Source organism: Ips typographus, linkage group LG11 (assembly GCF_016097725.1).
Source record: "Ips typographus isolate SLU linkage group LG11, UJ_Ityp_2.0, whole genome shotgun sequence".
Taxonomy (NCBI): Eukaryota; Metazoa; Arthropoda; class Insecta; order Coleoptera; family Curculionidae; genus Ips; species Ips typographus.
Window position 1 is genome coordinate 10,937,981 of NC_138432.1, and position 15,905 is coordinate 10,953,885.

The 15,905-nt window shown below is 33.6% G+C and overlaps 3 protein-coding genes across 4 annotated transcripts in view; all 3 read right to left on the reverse strand.

The window, feature by feature from the left end:
• Nucleotides 1–9,663, reverse strand: part of LOC145735135 (uncharacterized protein KIAA0930 homolog) — a 30,940-nt gene extending 21,277 nt beyond the window's left edge. For both annotated transcript variants that reach the window (XM_081988906.1, XM_081988905.1), the window contains exon 1: nucleotides 9,458–9,663. The gene's annotated coding sequence lies outside the window, so the exon portion shown is untranslated. The remainder of the gene's footprint in view (nucleotides 1–9,457) is intronic.
• cad (caudal type homeobox) lies at nucleotides 3,150–5,982 on the reverse strand. Its single transcript, XM_081990367.1, has 2 exons — nucleotides 5,535–5,982; nucleotides 3,150–3,508 (listed from the first exon to the last, which is right to left on the reverse strand). Exons 1-2 carry the CDS (start codon nucleotides 5,980–5,982, stop codon nucleotides 3,150–3,152), a joined length of 807 nt encoding a protein of 268 aa, XP_081846493.1.
• Nucleotides 9,664–13,442: 3,779 nt separating the features above from the next.
• Nucleotides 13,443–15,583, reverse strand: LOC145735423 (potassium/sodium hyperpolarization-activated cyclic nucleotide-gated channel 2-like). The gene is made up of 5 exons (XM_081989325.1): nucleotides 15,154–15,583; nucleotides 14,802–15,079; nucleotides 14,029–14,747; nucleotides 13,776–13,977; nucleotides 13,443–13,722 (listed from the first exon to the last, which is right to left on the reverse strand). Exons 1-5 carry the CDS (start codon nucleotides 15,478–15,480, stop codon nucleotides 13,527–13,529), a joined length of 1,722 nt encoding a protein of 573 aa, XP_081845451.1. The 5' UTR covers nucleotides 15,481–15,583; the 3' UTR covers nucleotides 13,443–13,526.
• Nucleotides 15,584–15,905: the final 322 nt, after the last annotated feature.

Here is a 15,905-nt window from a genome sequence, read left to right on the forward strand (position 1 = left end):
TAGATTTTTGAGGCTTAAAAATTAAAAAAATTTGACGTGTATTCAAAAAATGTAAAACATACAAATTTCTGTTTGGTGGAGTAAAAAAATCAGAATTTTAACTAGGCCACAGACGTTATTTTTCTTAAATTTTTACTTCAAACTCAGAAATTAACTAAATTCCGACTTCAAACTCGGAATTTCGTTGCAATGTTGTCAAACTGACAAATTCTACTATTTTGGTTCGAAGAGTGTTTTTGCAATGTTGACGAATTAACAAATTCTACTAATTAAGATCAAAGAGTGTTTGCAATGTTGCCAAACTGACTAATTTTACTAATTTGGTTTGAAGAGTATATGCAATGTTATCAAACTGACAAATTCTACAATTTTGGTTTGAAGAGTGTTTCCAATCTGTCCAAACTGACAAGTTCAACTAATTTTTTTGAAGTGTGTTTGCTTGCAATGTTGCCAAATTAACAAACTCTCCTAATTAAGATCGAAGACTGTTTGCAATGTTGCCGAACTGACAAAATTTGGTTCAAAAGTGTCCTTGCAATGTTATCAAACTAACAAATTCTACAATTTTGGTTCGAAGAGTGTTTGTAATGTAACCAAACTGACAAGTCCGACTCCCGTTTGCAATGTTGCTAAAGTTAACAAATTTTGTCTAATTTGGTTTGAAGAGCTTTTGCAATGTGACAATGTAAATTCTGAGTTTGAAGTTGGAATTTAAGAAAAAAAATGTTTGTGGCCCTTCTACGCCTTCGTACGTTAATGTTTGGTTTGGTTAATAAAGGCTGTTCGAGTCATTTAACCCAAATTATGAACAAAAACGAATTCCTGAAAACGTTAATATGAAAGCCAAAACATCAACATTGTAGACTTTAGAAAATGTCTGCTTGAATAACGTAAAAACATAAGCAAACGAAGGGGTTGATTTGAAATACGCTTTTAAAACTTCCTTATGAGGTTTTTTGGTACAAAATTGATCAAATTACTCACCAGGTTTGGGTTCTGTGTTGCAATTTTCCTTTTGAGTCCACTCGTACGACTGCTGAGCTACTGGTTCGGGATTATTCATCAATTGAGGCTCGAATTGAGATGGGTTGATGTTTATGTTTAGCCCATCCGGACTGCACTCACTACCACTTACGGTGACTGGTGGCGTGGGTCCTCCAGGATGCTGATGCTGATACTGAATTGGAGGTATTCCATTATTTCCAGGGTAAACGTAATCATAATTGAAATATTGCGGGTTGTCAATATGCGAATAATTATGAGAAGGATAATATGGTCCTTGAGCTACTTGTTGGTTGTACTGCTGGTACATTATTTGCTCCTCTTGTTCCGTAATTCCGTATCCAGGTTGGGGGTTCACTGGACCCGGTTGGGGATACCCAGCGGGGTACCATAAACTCGGGTTATAATTGTACGAATCGGTTTCTTGTTGAATCATCGAAAAGTTAGGTCGGAAAGTCGGCGCCATCGTTACACTAAAACACTTAAAATGCACGAAAAAACACTGTTTGTTCAAACACAGTCTGTTGGGAAATGTTCACTTCAAACAACTCGCAATTCGCAACATCCGCACTTGCAAAAGTGAAATTCGCAAATGATCTATTTTTTCTTTCAGAATATACCTGAATTTGGAAAGGTGGTGGTAAATGTGGAAGGGATGACGCCGACGGCTCAAAACGACGTCTGTAAAATTTGGGTACGACCGAAATGACCTGCCCGATAAAATAAAAACCATAAATTTACAAGAAATTGTAAACCAAGGATTCCCTATATTTTTGAGGTTCCTATAAAAGCATGAGTTTGAAAGGGACGAAACCAATAAAAACCATTAGTACGAGATGCAAAACATTTAATTCCGACAATAATAAAAGTTTAAAAATTCTTACAAGTTTACACTCGTTTAAAAAAATAACAAATTTTGTTGAAAATGCGAAAAAAACTACTTTAGTGTTAATTAAACTTGATAACACTAACATGATTGCAATTAAAAAGAAACAAAACAAAATGTTTCTTGGTCACTTAACAAATAATTTAACCTACAAGTAGATCACATATTTTTGGGCTATTTATTAAGTGTAATTTCAGGTATATATTTACATTTTTACATATATTACAATAAACAGACGAAAATTGCACAAGTGTTTTATTTATCTACAACCCGGCTATTGCACTAGTGTTGAAAACACATTACAATACCATCAGAATATATTTTATTACCAGTCCAGAAAAAAGTTTTCCCGTTCGTGCGCGACATCAGTTTGCGAGAACGGGAAAAACTATTTGGGACGTGTGTAATGAATGATACTTTTTATTATCAGACTCTGAAAAACGTTTACATAATTTAAATATGTTATTAAGGACATTGATAGTGACAAGATAGTTATTGTTGTTATAAAATCCATATTGGATAGGACTCAAAAAAATGGTTTTTCCACGAGCGTGCGCAAATGATAATTTTCCCACACTAGTGCGGAAAGAAATTATTTTCCCATACTAAGATAATTTTCCCACACTAGTGCAGAAAGAAATTATTTTCCCGCACTAGGGTGTTATATTATGTATCATATTCTAAATTATTCTTATTTATAAAAATTGTTCGTTTATTATTATAGTAAGAGGTAGATTAGAAGTAATGCATCACATCAATAACCCATTTATATGAATTTGTAGGTTAAAATCAAGTGTTATATTTGTACTTAATATTTTTAAATGTTAGTTGCATAAATTGTCGTTCTTTCCAATTATTAAAAACGCTCGTAAAAAAAAAAAAAAATCTATCACGTGCGTAAAGTGTCTTCGCCGCACTCGACTGATGACAACTTCAGTAAGCGTGCGGGAAAGTATCACTTTCCTCACTTGCTAGAAAAAAGCGAAACTTCTCAAGGAAAAGGTACACTTTCTTAACAATCAGTCGACAGTTTTCAGAGTCGTATAATGAAAAGCATTCAATTCAGACTTTTTTAGTGCAAAACAATCACAAAGTTATGGTGATGAGGAAAGCAACTCTCAACACTCTCACTATCTGTCATGTGTTTTATAAAAACAAAATATGACGGTTTCTGTTGAGAAACAGTTTGGATGTGCGCTTTCCCATTACAATTATCAACATCACTGTCTCCTTTGTTTTTTTGTTACATAAAAATCTCTTTTCACATTGAATTTGGTGATTGCGAACTACCTGCAACTAGCTGTTGTTGTAGTGATGCGTAGTTTGCTTCAGGCGATTGGTGCGGCTGTTGCGTGGTCATCATCGTAGACTGGATGTTCTGATTGAACATCTGGATTTGGTTTCTTTCTTCCGCTCTTTTCTTTTGTTGTTTACGTTCCTTGGCTCTGCGATTCTGGAACCAGATTTTCACTTGTCGTTCTGACAGTCCCAAGTTGCTCGCCAGTTCCACTTTCCTTCCGATTGTTATGTATTTGTTGACGAATGTGAATTCCTTTTCTAGCTCAATACGTTGATGATCGGTGTAGACCACGCGATATTTGTCTTTGGTTCGAGTTTTGCCTTCAACAACAAGAAAAGGTATATTCAGTAAAGTTAAACTAAATTCAGTAAACTATCAACAAAATCTTGACAGTTTTTTTAATTTTCAATGTAAAAGTTAAGGTAAGAGCCAAAAAGAACCAGATCAGTAGTATAAGTCACTAGTGTTTACATGTTTACATGTGATGGACTTAAATTTACTGTAACCGATAAGGTAAAGTAAAATTTAAAAAGTAAAATTGAGTGTGACAGGAAATTTACCAATTTTACCAGTAAATTCCAATTCGACAATTAAATTTATGGATTACATTTAATATGTTTTTGAAATGAGTTATTGAAGATATTATTATTTAAACAATTTGTAATTTACATTTACAAATTGACATATATCAAAATAACTATCAAAAATCTCAGAAACACGTCTAGTTTCGAAAACTGTGTTAAACTGTAATTCTAGCAAATTCTAAGCAAATTTTGACAGTTTTTACATTAGTCACAAATATCACGTGGTTTTTGGATGATAATTTAGCTAGGCAGTCACGTGACCACTGTCAAAATAACTGTCATAAATCTCAGAAACACGTCTTGTTTCAAAAACTGTAAGAAAACTGTGTTTTACTGTAATTCTTGCAAATTCTAAGAAAATTTGACAGTTTGGATATTAGTCACAGATATATAATTTTTATATAATTTTTGGAGGATAATTTAGCTAGGCAATCACGTGACCAACGTCAAAATAGCTGTCATAAATCTCAGAAACACGTCTTGTTTCGAAAACTGTAAGAAAACTGTGTTTCTTGCAAATTCTAGGCAAATTTTGACAGTTTTTACATTAGTCACAGATATCACGTGGTTTTTGAATGATTATTTAGCTAGGTACTCACGTGACCACTGTCAAAATAGCTGTCATAAATCAGAAACACGTCTTGTTTCGAAAACTGTAAGAAAACTGTGTTAAACTGTAATTCTTGCGAATTCTAAGAAAATCTTACACTTTTCATATTAGTAACAAATACTACGTAATTTTTGGAAAATAATTTAGCACTATCATAAACCTCAGAAAAACGTTTTGTATCGAATACTGAAAAACCTTTTCTAAACCCTGAATTTGGCAACTTTTGAGAACAGTTTGACAGTCAGAAACAAAATTGCTTGTCAAACTCACTTTTAGTAAGAAAATGAGAGTTTTAAGCACATTTTTGGAATCTTCATTAAATTTCCCATCCAATATCTTGAAAAAACAGTACAAAATTTGGTACAGTCAGGTAGAAAATGGGTGTCAAAATTTGAACTGCCAGAAATACAGTTTGCAAGAACAGTCACGGATAAAATCGCTTGTAAAACCCACTTGTAGTGAGAAAATGACAGTTTTAAGTACATTTTTGGAATCTTCATTAAATTTCCTATCCGATACTTTGAAAAACAATACAAAATTCGGTACAGTCATGTAGAAAATGGGTGTCAAACCCCGTTGAAGTAAGAAAATGATAGTTTTAAGCACATTTTTGGAATCTTCATTAAATTTCCTATCCGATACTTTGAAAAACAGTACAAAATTCGGTACAGTCAGGGAGTCAATTTGAACTGCCAAAAACACAGTATAAGTAATTATATAGTATATAAGTATAAGTACTCGAACAAATGAGGATATCCCCAAATAGCAACACAACGTACATAGTACCAAGTACGTACTTTATGGCATATTGTACATCGTTGGTACATTTCTAGTAAAATTACGTACTTTTTTGATCTCGACTTTCAACATTCTGGGCGTATTATAGACGTACATTTCAGTACGTTGTTCCATAATACCTACATTTCAGCTTGTACTTCAAAGTTTTTGTGACGATTCAGAGAAATTATTTCAGAGAATAGCAAACATTATATTTGGCAATTTATTGCGCCCAAAATTTTATGTCCATCTTTTATAAAAAACTTATAAATGTACAAAGTACAGTACGTACCGATATAAATAAACCCTAAAAAGTACGTACTAAGTACGAATAGTCCTATCTGGGATTTATGCAAAATTGATGAAATTACTCACCAGGATTGGGTTCTCTCTGGTAGCTGTTCTTTCTAATCCACCCGTAGGGACTTCTCTGAGCAGTTGGTTTGGGATTATTCACCAATTGAGGTGGACTGATATTTCTGTTTTGTCCATCCGGACTGCTCATATCACTACCAGATACAGTGATTGGTGGAGAAGGAAGATGTTGTTCTCCACTTTGTTCACCATGATGATGCTGCTGAATTGAAGGTATTCCAGAGTGAACAAACTCCGTATATTCAGCGTTGTGATGGAATACCCCATGTCCTCGTTGGTGGTGCCACATTTGCTCCTCTTGTTGCGTTCCGTATCCGGGATGAGCGTTCATTGGAGCCGGTTGCGGATATCCAGAGGTATACCAGGAATGCATGTGATTATTGTTGAAATGTCCGGTAGGTGCGGTTTGTTGATGAAACATTGTTGGATTGGGATAGTACGACACCATTCTTTAAAACACTAAAACACTTTTTCCGAAAAATGCACTAAACAACACTGTCCCATCAAACACAATCCAAAATTTTACAATTTTGTAAATTCCACAAAAAGTCAGAATACACGACCACCGCACACTGAAATGTCACTTTGCCAAATAACGTTTTGAATCTTATTATTTCCTCGTTGGTTTTTCATTTGACCGCTTTGTACTAAATAAGGTTGTTGATTGTAATAAATTAACAGGAATTGTACTAATGGGAATGTTCACTAATGATTCTCACAGTATCTCATTAATAAGAAATATCAAAAAAAAGTAAAATATACAGTGTGTCCAGGATAACAACAGGGCCACTATGGGAATCTTGAAATCAGTTAGAGTTACAGATTTGATTATTAGATAGTCAAATTTCTTTTTGGATTTTACGTTTTGTTTTTTTGTGACTTCAAGTCTCTTACCCGTAAAAAGTAAGCCCAGATATAACAAAAAGCATATTGACTGAAGTAAAAGCAGGTAATTTTCATTTTTCTACCTAAAAATGTAACCTTTTCTCAAATATATCAATATTCTTTATTACTAGCTGTCACATAAATCTAAATATTAGGTTTGTTTGTTCTTTTCATTCTTCCAAAACCACCAGATACCTGATCTACAAATATAGTAAAGCACGTATATTAGGCACTCCAGTAAATCAGCTATTTACGTCATATGTCACTTTTGGAAGGACAAACACAGGAAATGCTATCATTAGTTTCATTTTAGAGATCTCTATGACGTTTTTCCTTTAATTGCTGGATAATTAGTAGTGGATTGTGAGTTTTATTAGGCACTCCAATGAAATGTTAAAAACAGCTGATTGAAACTCTTGGAAGGGCATCTTTTGAATTTGGCTGACATTTTATGAAATATCAACTGAAAGTCTTTACAAAATAGCTAAATTTAAGCTAAAACTTTATGTATTCATAAGAAAGTGTGTTTTAATGGCCGTGTTGCCATTCCATAAGTTTCAATCAGCTGTTTTTGACATTTCATTCAGTGTGCAAGTCTTTATTTCCAAAAGGATTCGAACACAACCAAATTTGTTTAAAATGCGCTTTTTATTTTTTATTATTACATTCTGAAAGTTCTTTTCATTACAAATTCAATGATGTATGACACTTTATGGTTTAGATGCTTTGTGAAAGATAAAAAATCAAATAAACAAGAAGGAAAACAGTAAATTAAAAAACACAGTTTACTTGTATTTGCAGAATTAGTTAGACAGAGAGAAAAATATTGAATTTACAACTGAATTAATTGAGTAATATTTACTAAAGGAAGGTGAAAAACACAAAAAGTTTGAGTTTTATTGATGAAGAAGGTTTTGTAATCCTCCTTTTTGTGTATTTGTATACCTCCACTTTGAGAACATGAACTACTATACTTCTTCAAGTTTATACAAATTTGATAAATGTTAAAAAGGTTGTTTGTCAAAAATTGAAAATGTACTAGAAATGAGTTATTTAGTACAATTGTAACAGCAAACCCAACCCAATTTTCAACTATACCATGAGAGATTAACTTTCCACGCACATGGTCAGATAAGGTGGTGGGAGGCGTGGCGGGGGGTTGCGTCGACGAATCAAAATGTCGCCTGTCGAAAATGGTTGCAAGGGAACCCTGGATGATCAATAAATAGGCGGGACTTAAACTTGACTTTATTATTCTATCACACTATTAGGAAATGTTTAATTAATCTGTACGGTAATCATTCAGGTGTTTATAGGTTGCGAGGCGTTAAAATATGGCGATTTCCCCCACCCCTTAAAAATTGTCATGGTCGCACTTACGTAATATGTTCGTTCGAAAATAGTTATTTACCTAACAAGTGCAAAAATTGGTAAATGACTTTCCGCACGAGACTTTTCGCATGAGTATCAATTTTTATTAAATTGAACGAAAATTTATAGTGAAATTACTAAAATAAGTTGAGAAAAATAAGGAAATAGTTTATTATACAACGAGCATGTAATCATAGCTATTACGCACAAAGATGTCGTAAATCGTCGAATAGCGTGTAGAATACTATACTTTCTCTACGAATGTGGAAAGTATTCACAACGGAAAAAAATTAAAATATCATCTGCTGTCGTGTTTTGATATCGGACAATTTGACAGTTATAGCAAAAATCAAAGTAAAATTTTGTACCTCCTTGAAATCAAATTTGACAGTTTCTGACGGTCAAATGTAATTTTAAGAATGTTTTGTGGTGTTTCAGCTTTATCGAGAGGATTTTGACAGTTCTCATATTCAAAAATAGACAAAAACTAAGTCAGAAACAGCCCATCAAATGTTACAAATATCAAAAATCCACTGAGGAAGGTATAAAATACGTTTGGTACTGCTTATAGAGGTTTTACTAAATTTTATGTTATATATAGTATTTTGACGGTTGTCATATGTACAAATAGACTGAAATTAAGTCAGAAACAGACAACCAATTGTACTAAATGTAAAAATGCACTGATGAAGGTATAAAATGCGTTCAACCACAGTCAAACAGATTTTGTTACTTTTCAAAAATGTTTCCTTGTTGTGTACCTTTATGGGATTGAGTTTGACAGTTTCCAGGTTCAGGACAGAATATAGGACAGTCAAATGTTTTCTGTCAAATTATGGCGTAATAATATAATAGAAAAACCACAAGAAGGTAAATGTTTTGAATGTGACCAATGAAGAAGCTAAAGTTTACAAACGTTACATTCAAAACATTTATGTTTCTATTTTAAGTGTCACGTCACAATTCATTTTACTTTGATTTTCGCTATATATTGGTAGAGTAATATTGGACAGTAATGACTCGTTACTCACGGTGTTATTATCTCTTCAAAACTAGTGAGTAATTAGCATATTATTACACAGTCACAGAAAAAGTAACTTTACTGCACTTAAATTGATTTTGCAAAATTGCACTTTACCGCACCCGAGTAAGAAAATCACTATTTTGATAATTAATGGACCTAATAAAATTTCAGATAACATTTCTTAAGATCAATACATAAAGTATTTCGTACTACCAAAATTAATGGGAAATTAATTGTTTGAATAGCTAGAAGGTGTTATAAGCAAGAAACCTGAAAATTGCAAAAATTTTTAAAAAAACTAATTTGTTGCCAATTTTCTGTAAACTTTTGGTAAATTTTAGAATTAGAGATGATCATTAATTCTGGTGTTTTTCTGATATACCTTTAGAATAGATTTTAAAATAAAAAACAAATACAGGATTTGTTGTAAAAACTAGCAGAAACCTTTATAGTTAAGACAGGTTGTGTTAAAAAATGCAGAAAACTGGAATAAGCAAGTTTTTTACGTTTATTTACATGAACAGAGTATCTTCTTTCAGTTTTTGAAAAAAATTTCTTTACAAGCACACATTTCAATTGTTTAAAGCATTTTACTCGCATTATTTATTAATACTGCGATTTAATTATGCTAACCCTAACTTACCTTCAACTGTTGTAAATTTAACACTAAATTTGTTGCTCTAGTAAACCCACTTGCAAATAAAACTACAGAAGAATTCAATAGTGATAAAATTCAAGTTTTGTTTGTCTCGACTGGGTGTAAACACGCATGTTAAAAGGTGCAAGTTAACTTTTAGCAATAAATCATTTACATGTGCGTTTCATTTTGATACGTTGATGATACTGATTATTGAAGGGGTGTTCCACCGTATTTCGACGCCTTGTCATAACATATGCCAGCGGTGGCTCTTTCTGTACGATTTTCACCCCAATTACTGTAATTTTTACGTCGAAATCAAGCCGAAAAAACACATACAATTGCAGATGTTTGTCACTGTAAATTGCAGCAATGCTAAGTGTTTGTTGAGAATAGAACTGGAAGAGAAAGCATCTTCTAAAATTCCAAGTCTGGTAGCAGAAAAAAGATTGTTATAAAACAATATTACTTTAAAAAACTGAGAAACAAAAGTATCTAAAAAACGGTTAGTTTCTCTAAAATTGCTTTAAAATACACGTAAAAGACTTCTAAGTAGTTTGTTAAGAAGAATTCTTTGTAAAACGTGACGAAAAGCTTTCAGCATCGTTTACTAGAACTAGGAAAGTTTTAATTATTTCAAGAACCTTGTTTATTATTATATTTTCAAATAACTTTAAAGGAAAAACCACTTAGGAAATGTTTGTTAAACACGGAAAAGCATTTCAGTAGATTTACTAAAGATGAAGAAGTTCTAACTTAAAAAGGTATTATGACATTTTTGAAAGAAAAAAGTTTTAGTTTTGATATTGACTATAAACAATTAGGTTTAGAATTAGTTTGAATTACAAGGAAAGGAGGTACAAAAGGTTTTTTAGGTCAATAAAGGGCAATAAACCATGGCCCATTAAAGGTACTATAGGTCTCTTTTAAAATTATTTTAAATGGCACGTTTGCGGAAGTGTCTGTCATGGGCGCCAGGTATTTTCCATAAACTGGGAGTTTCCATAAATTTTTATTACCGTCAAAGAGACGACCGACAAAATATTGCAATAGCACATTTTTTGATTTAGGTCACACTTAATGGGAATTTTAATTCATTCGGTAAAGGTAGTTTCTGAAAAAGTCACGTAACCTGTACAAAGCAGATTAATAGTCACGTGGCTTAAGAAGTAAAGTCAAATAGGACTTATTATTTAAAAAAAAGTCAATATATTCAAATCATTTAAAACAGTTGTTTGACTATTATAACTTTTGCTGTGTGTTTTATACTTTTTTCAATGGTTGAAGACTAGCTTTTTTGGTCTAGCAATTTATGTTTCAGCTTCTTAGTACGATTTCGGCACTTTTAGTCACAGAAATAATACACTTTCCACATTTTCAGCTGAAAAAGTCGTCTGAAAGCATTGAAATTGTCCATTTAAACGTGCAATATAGCTCAGAAACTTACAATTGGGCTATCAAGTTAACTTTCAAGTTTGTAACTATCATTTCCATGCTTTTAGTCTTAAAAATCCGTCTTATAAGCAAAAAATTACACTTTAAGTCATATTTTATGTACTTTGCCTTTGATTATCACAGTTTCAGCTTGAAATTAACCTGAAAGCTTTTAAATTGACTGATAAATATTGAATATTGGCTCAGAAACTTGCAATTGGACTAACAAGTCAATTTTCAGGTTTGTGATTATCATTTGTATGTTTCTGGTCTTAAAGTTCCGACTTAGAAGCAAAAAAATACACTTTAAGTCATATTTTATGTACTTGACTTCAGTTTTCACATTTCTAGCATGAAAATTGAGCTCAAAGCTTTGAAATTGACTGTTAAATGTTGAATATTGGCTCATAAGCTTGTAATTGGACTATCAAGTGAATTTTCAGGTTTGTGACTACCATTTCTATGTTTCTAGTCTTAAAATTCCGACTTAAAACCAAAAAAACACTTTTTTATGTACCTTGGCTTGAGTTTTCACATTTCTGTCTTGAAAATTGAGCTGAAAGCTTTGAAATTGACTGTTAAATATTGAATGTCGGATTATCAAGTAAATTTTCAGGTTTGTGACTATCATTTCTATGTTTTTAGTCTAAAATTTCGACATAAAAGCAAAAAAAAGTCAGATTTTATTTGCTTTGCCTTGGATTTGCACATTTCCAGCTGGAAAATTGACTTGAAAGCATTGAAATTGTCTTTTAAACGTTCAATATGGCTCAGAAACTTACAACTTGAAACATGCTCTGAATTTCATTTAATGGTTTCTGTATCAGTTTCACATACATGGTTTTTTCTGAACTACATATGAAACTGGTGTAGTGTGTAGTAACACCTGGGTTACTAATAGAGATATTAAAAAACTTTGGTCTAGTCTAGGTATGGGGGTGACGCCAATTTTGCAATTTCTTTTACCCAAAACCCAAAAACAAGGGTAACAAAGAGCACTATAAACCAGGTGTCGATCGCGTTGTAAATTATCTTAAAGGAAACGTTTGAGGAAGTGTCTCTTATGGGAGGCAGGTAATTTTTATTTGAAAAATTGTAAAAAGTTGAACATGAATGAAAATGTTATCAAAAATGTTATTTAGGAAGATTAGGACGTCACCTAATGACACATATGACATGTAAAGAATAAAAGGATCACGTTTTATGCTCGGGATAAACAAATACACCGTAAAATGTAAAACGAGCCGGCGCAATTACCTTTATCTCCAGCAGATTTAATGTTTTTTAGATAAGGGCGGGTTGCGTGGATAGTAAATCAAACAAAAGAGACACAGATAAGAGCCAGAAAGCACTCCAAAACCGTGTGAGACAGAACGTAAACAAAAGCAGACATAAATAAACCCTTTAAGGGCGCAATTCGCTCACTTTATCGAGTTGTAACAGTAAAGGACATCGATCAAATCGACTAAGGGCGCGGAAATGCGTCCCTTAGGGTCGCTTAGCGTCGGTCGGCGTCGCATTTTGATTTATCCGTCCGTTGTGACGCAAAGACGCATTCGTAAAGCTGATGATGCGGCTCGAATATTAAACCGAAATTGGTTCGTTCCCCACCCTTTTTTGGGGGCGCTTTTAATGGGCCCCATTTCTTCCAATCATTAGGACGATTTGTTAACGGCGAAGCCGGAATACGGAATTATGTTCGGGTTATTCGGACGCCATTTTCGTTTGTCAGTGAACGACAAAAACGAACATTTCTACAATTTTTAAGGACAGATTAGATTAGACATCTAATGTGAACGATTTATGCAAAAATACGTCATTTGACAGAATTTCTCTCTTAAATGACCTTTTAGGGCAAAAGTGAACCTGATGCAGTCTTGTAGAGAATAGAATTCCTCACAACTCTCCCTTTGTACACTTTTTTGATAACTTTTCAAATAACTGAGTTATGGACTCGTTTCATTTTCCTTTCTTTCTTTCTTCTTTGTTTTCCTTTTGCTTCTTTTCTTAGGGCACCTGTTATTTCAATTTCTATTGCACTGTTACTCAATTTTACTTTTGATTTTTGCTATCGGTGGTTCCTGCAGGTCTTCTGTACTCGTCAATAATGACTCATCACTCACCTACCCGTTAAAGTCATTACTCACGGGCTCAACGCATTAATGGACGTTATTATCTATTCCAAACTAATGAATAATGGAAAGCATAAAATCTACAGGATGTTCCACGTAAATGAGTCATACTTCAGAGCTTGACAGTGCCTCATAAATAACTTCAGTTTGCTATAATAAAATAGGGTCGATTCGTCATCAAAACATCGCAAACTAAAACTTCAAGACATAAATATTTAAGCGTATTTGTAAGTACTAACTGGCATTAAGGCTTTCCCATTGACGTCCAAACAGCCATGTTACAAGATATTTCTACAGAAAAAAAATTTATACCCCACTGCTTTATCATAAAATGTAAATCAGTTCTAAATTTCTCATTTAATTTAAAAAGAAAGAATTTTCGTGTGATTAAATAAAAATGAAAAAATAAAAACTCATAATAATGTTGACACATTTATTGTGGTATATTATAACTAAATTTTAAACACAGAACAATGTATTCCTAAGTATAAATCTAGATAAAGAACCGATTAACCATCAAAATTGAAATGTTCCAGAGTGGGTCTCAATCTAGGACGTTCTAGAATCCTGCCGCTGCTCAATTCGCTTAGTAAATCAAACCCGTGCACCTGATAGCTCAGTTCGACTTTACGGTATATGTCAATTTTGTTCTGGACCTTTTTGGCGAAAAACTTGAGCATATCATCCTTATCGAAGATTAGATTTCTGAAGATAGTGCAAGAATTAGTCGAAACTTTGATCAAACACACTGGGACTACCTAAAATCCTTCTTGGTGATGCAGTAAACTTCCGTGGTTTCCACCGCATAGTAGCTGTAATTGTAGATGTAGGGATGCGATTGAAATGCACCAGTCAATCCCAGTTCATCACCGTCCTCCAAATGGACGAGTTCCTCACCTTTTGAGTTGATTACGGCCACAGTTCCGGAAGAAATAAAGAAGACTCGATCAGCTCTAGATCCTACAGTTCAAAACTCGTGACTTGCTTTAATAAAAGTAATATAAAACCCACCTTGTGTGGCTATGAAATCATTAGGTAAATACATAATTTGTTTGGCGTTGCCTATTATGGCCCCCACTACACTTCTGGGTAAAACTTTGAATAATTCAACTTTAACCATTAACTTCCTGGCACCAAACAACATCAACTCCTGCCTCAAATACGAGGACAAAGTGGCAAAAATAGCCCGCTCGTTAAAGAAATGGTACTGGTACTTGTACTTGTAGTACTCCAGCATTCGATTTCTCAGCACCTGAGGCAATCTTTTTTGCCTCATATACACCTCCAGCTGCTGCAAGTACTCCTCGTACTTGGTCTCCGAAATCGTAACAACACTGAAAATCTTCAGAATACAAGCGATCACGTAGAGCGTCCACATTCTTCCAAACACCATAATCGTTATAAGCATCACTTTCTGCAAGACATCTTCCAGATCTGTATCAATGAGTCCTTCGCTAGTTCCAAAAAAGTAGCATACAACGCTTAACAATGATTCAGAGTAGGCTAGCGAAACTGATTCCCCTTGATGTATGGAAACGTTACCTCGAATTGGCCAGGAGTTGGGGGGGAAATTTTCACCACCAAAAATCCAGGGAATATAGTAATAAAAACAGGCAAACGAGTTGAGAATAATGAGAGTGGCAACGGCTAGTCGTAGACAATCGTGCACTTCTTCACGCATTTTAAAGTTGAGAACAATCTCTTTCAGATATTTAAATACAGTGTTTGCTCTAAAAGTGGAGAAAAATATTGTGGCTAGTTTATTCATTCAAAAATCAACAAACCTTAGCATGCACGTCATGTTAATCAAATACATCAATCTCGTTGATTCAGTGTATATCCCAAACTTCATGTTCATTAAATAGTCAATAATGTAATAGGTTTGCAAGTAATTCTTGACAATTTTAGTGGGATCGAGCACTATTTCTTTGGTTTTAGGGTTGATGTACCCAGTACAGAAAAACAATAGAGCACAGCATGCTTCCAAAGGAGACAAAACGTAGGTGTAGAAATTTAAAAATGGGTCGTACTTGTAGGTTTGGTGCTTTCTTTTATAGACAACCTGGTAAACAATAAATCCTGACCCATCCCTATTTTTTTTTTGGCAGATGACAAATTGCACAGCCCTAATCTTACCTTTTCAACCTGAACAAAACTCATGTAGATAGGTGATATGATCATTTCCATGGTCCATAAAAGGCAAAAAATTGTCTCTCTCATCCTGTTAAAGTCGCTGAACGGGTGAATAACAAAAGGGGAACCTTGTAAATGTCGTTTCTGCTCTGCGATCATTGTGGATTTGTTCCTGAAGAACCGTTTGGCACTTCTGGAATTCGGGTTAAGGGTGAGGAACTTCCGGATATTTCGGCTTAATCTTCGGAAGCAAGAAGCATTGGGGGGTAGTTTACTAAGTCCAAAAGAATCCAGTTTCAAATTACAGGTATGTATGTTTGTTTTGGACATTTTCAGTAATAACAAAACTCCTGTTAAATTTTCAACACGGTGTATCACTGTTTCCAGGTAGCCATTTTAAAACACCACGTGGCACGTAGTATCACGTGATACTATTTACTATATTGTGTTTGGTTATTCCTCGGTAGACCAAGCAGACTTAAATTTGTCAATTGTCACATGACTCTCCATTGTGTACGATTAGGGCAGTCACGTGATGACTATCAGATTATCGTCTGATTGGTGAAAAGAGGAATAACCGAACTTAGTTTATGTAATAGGAATAGGAAAAAATCAATTTGAATTTGTAAAGGTAAATAATAAAATTTATATAAAAAATCAGATACATATAAAACAAAAACAATTTTGCGATATTTCTTTGTAACAAAGATAGATAATCTAACTGTCAAAATTCAAATAAAGAGCAGTAATGTTTA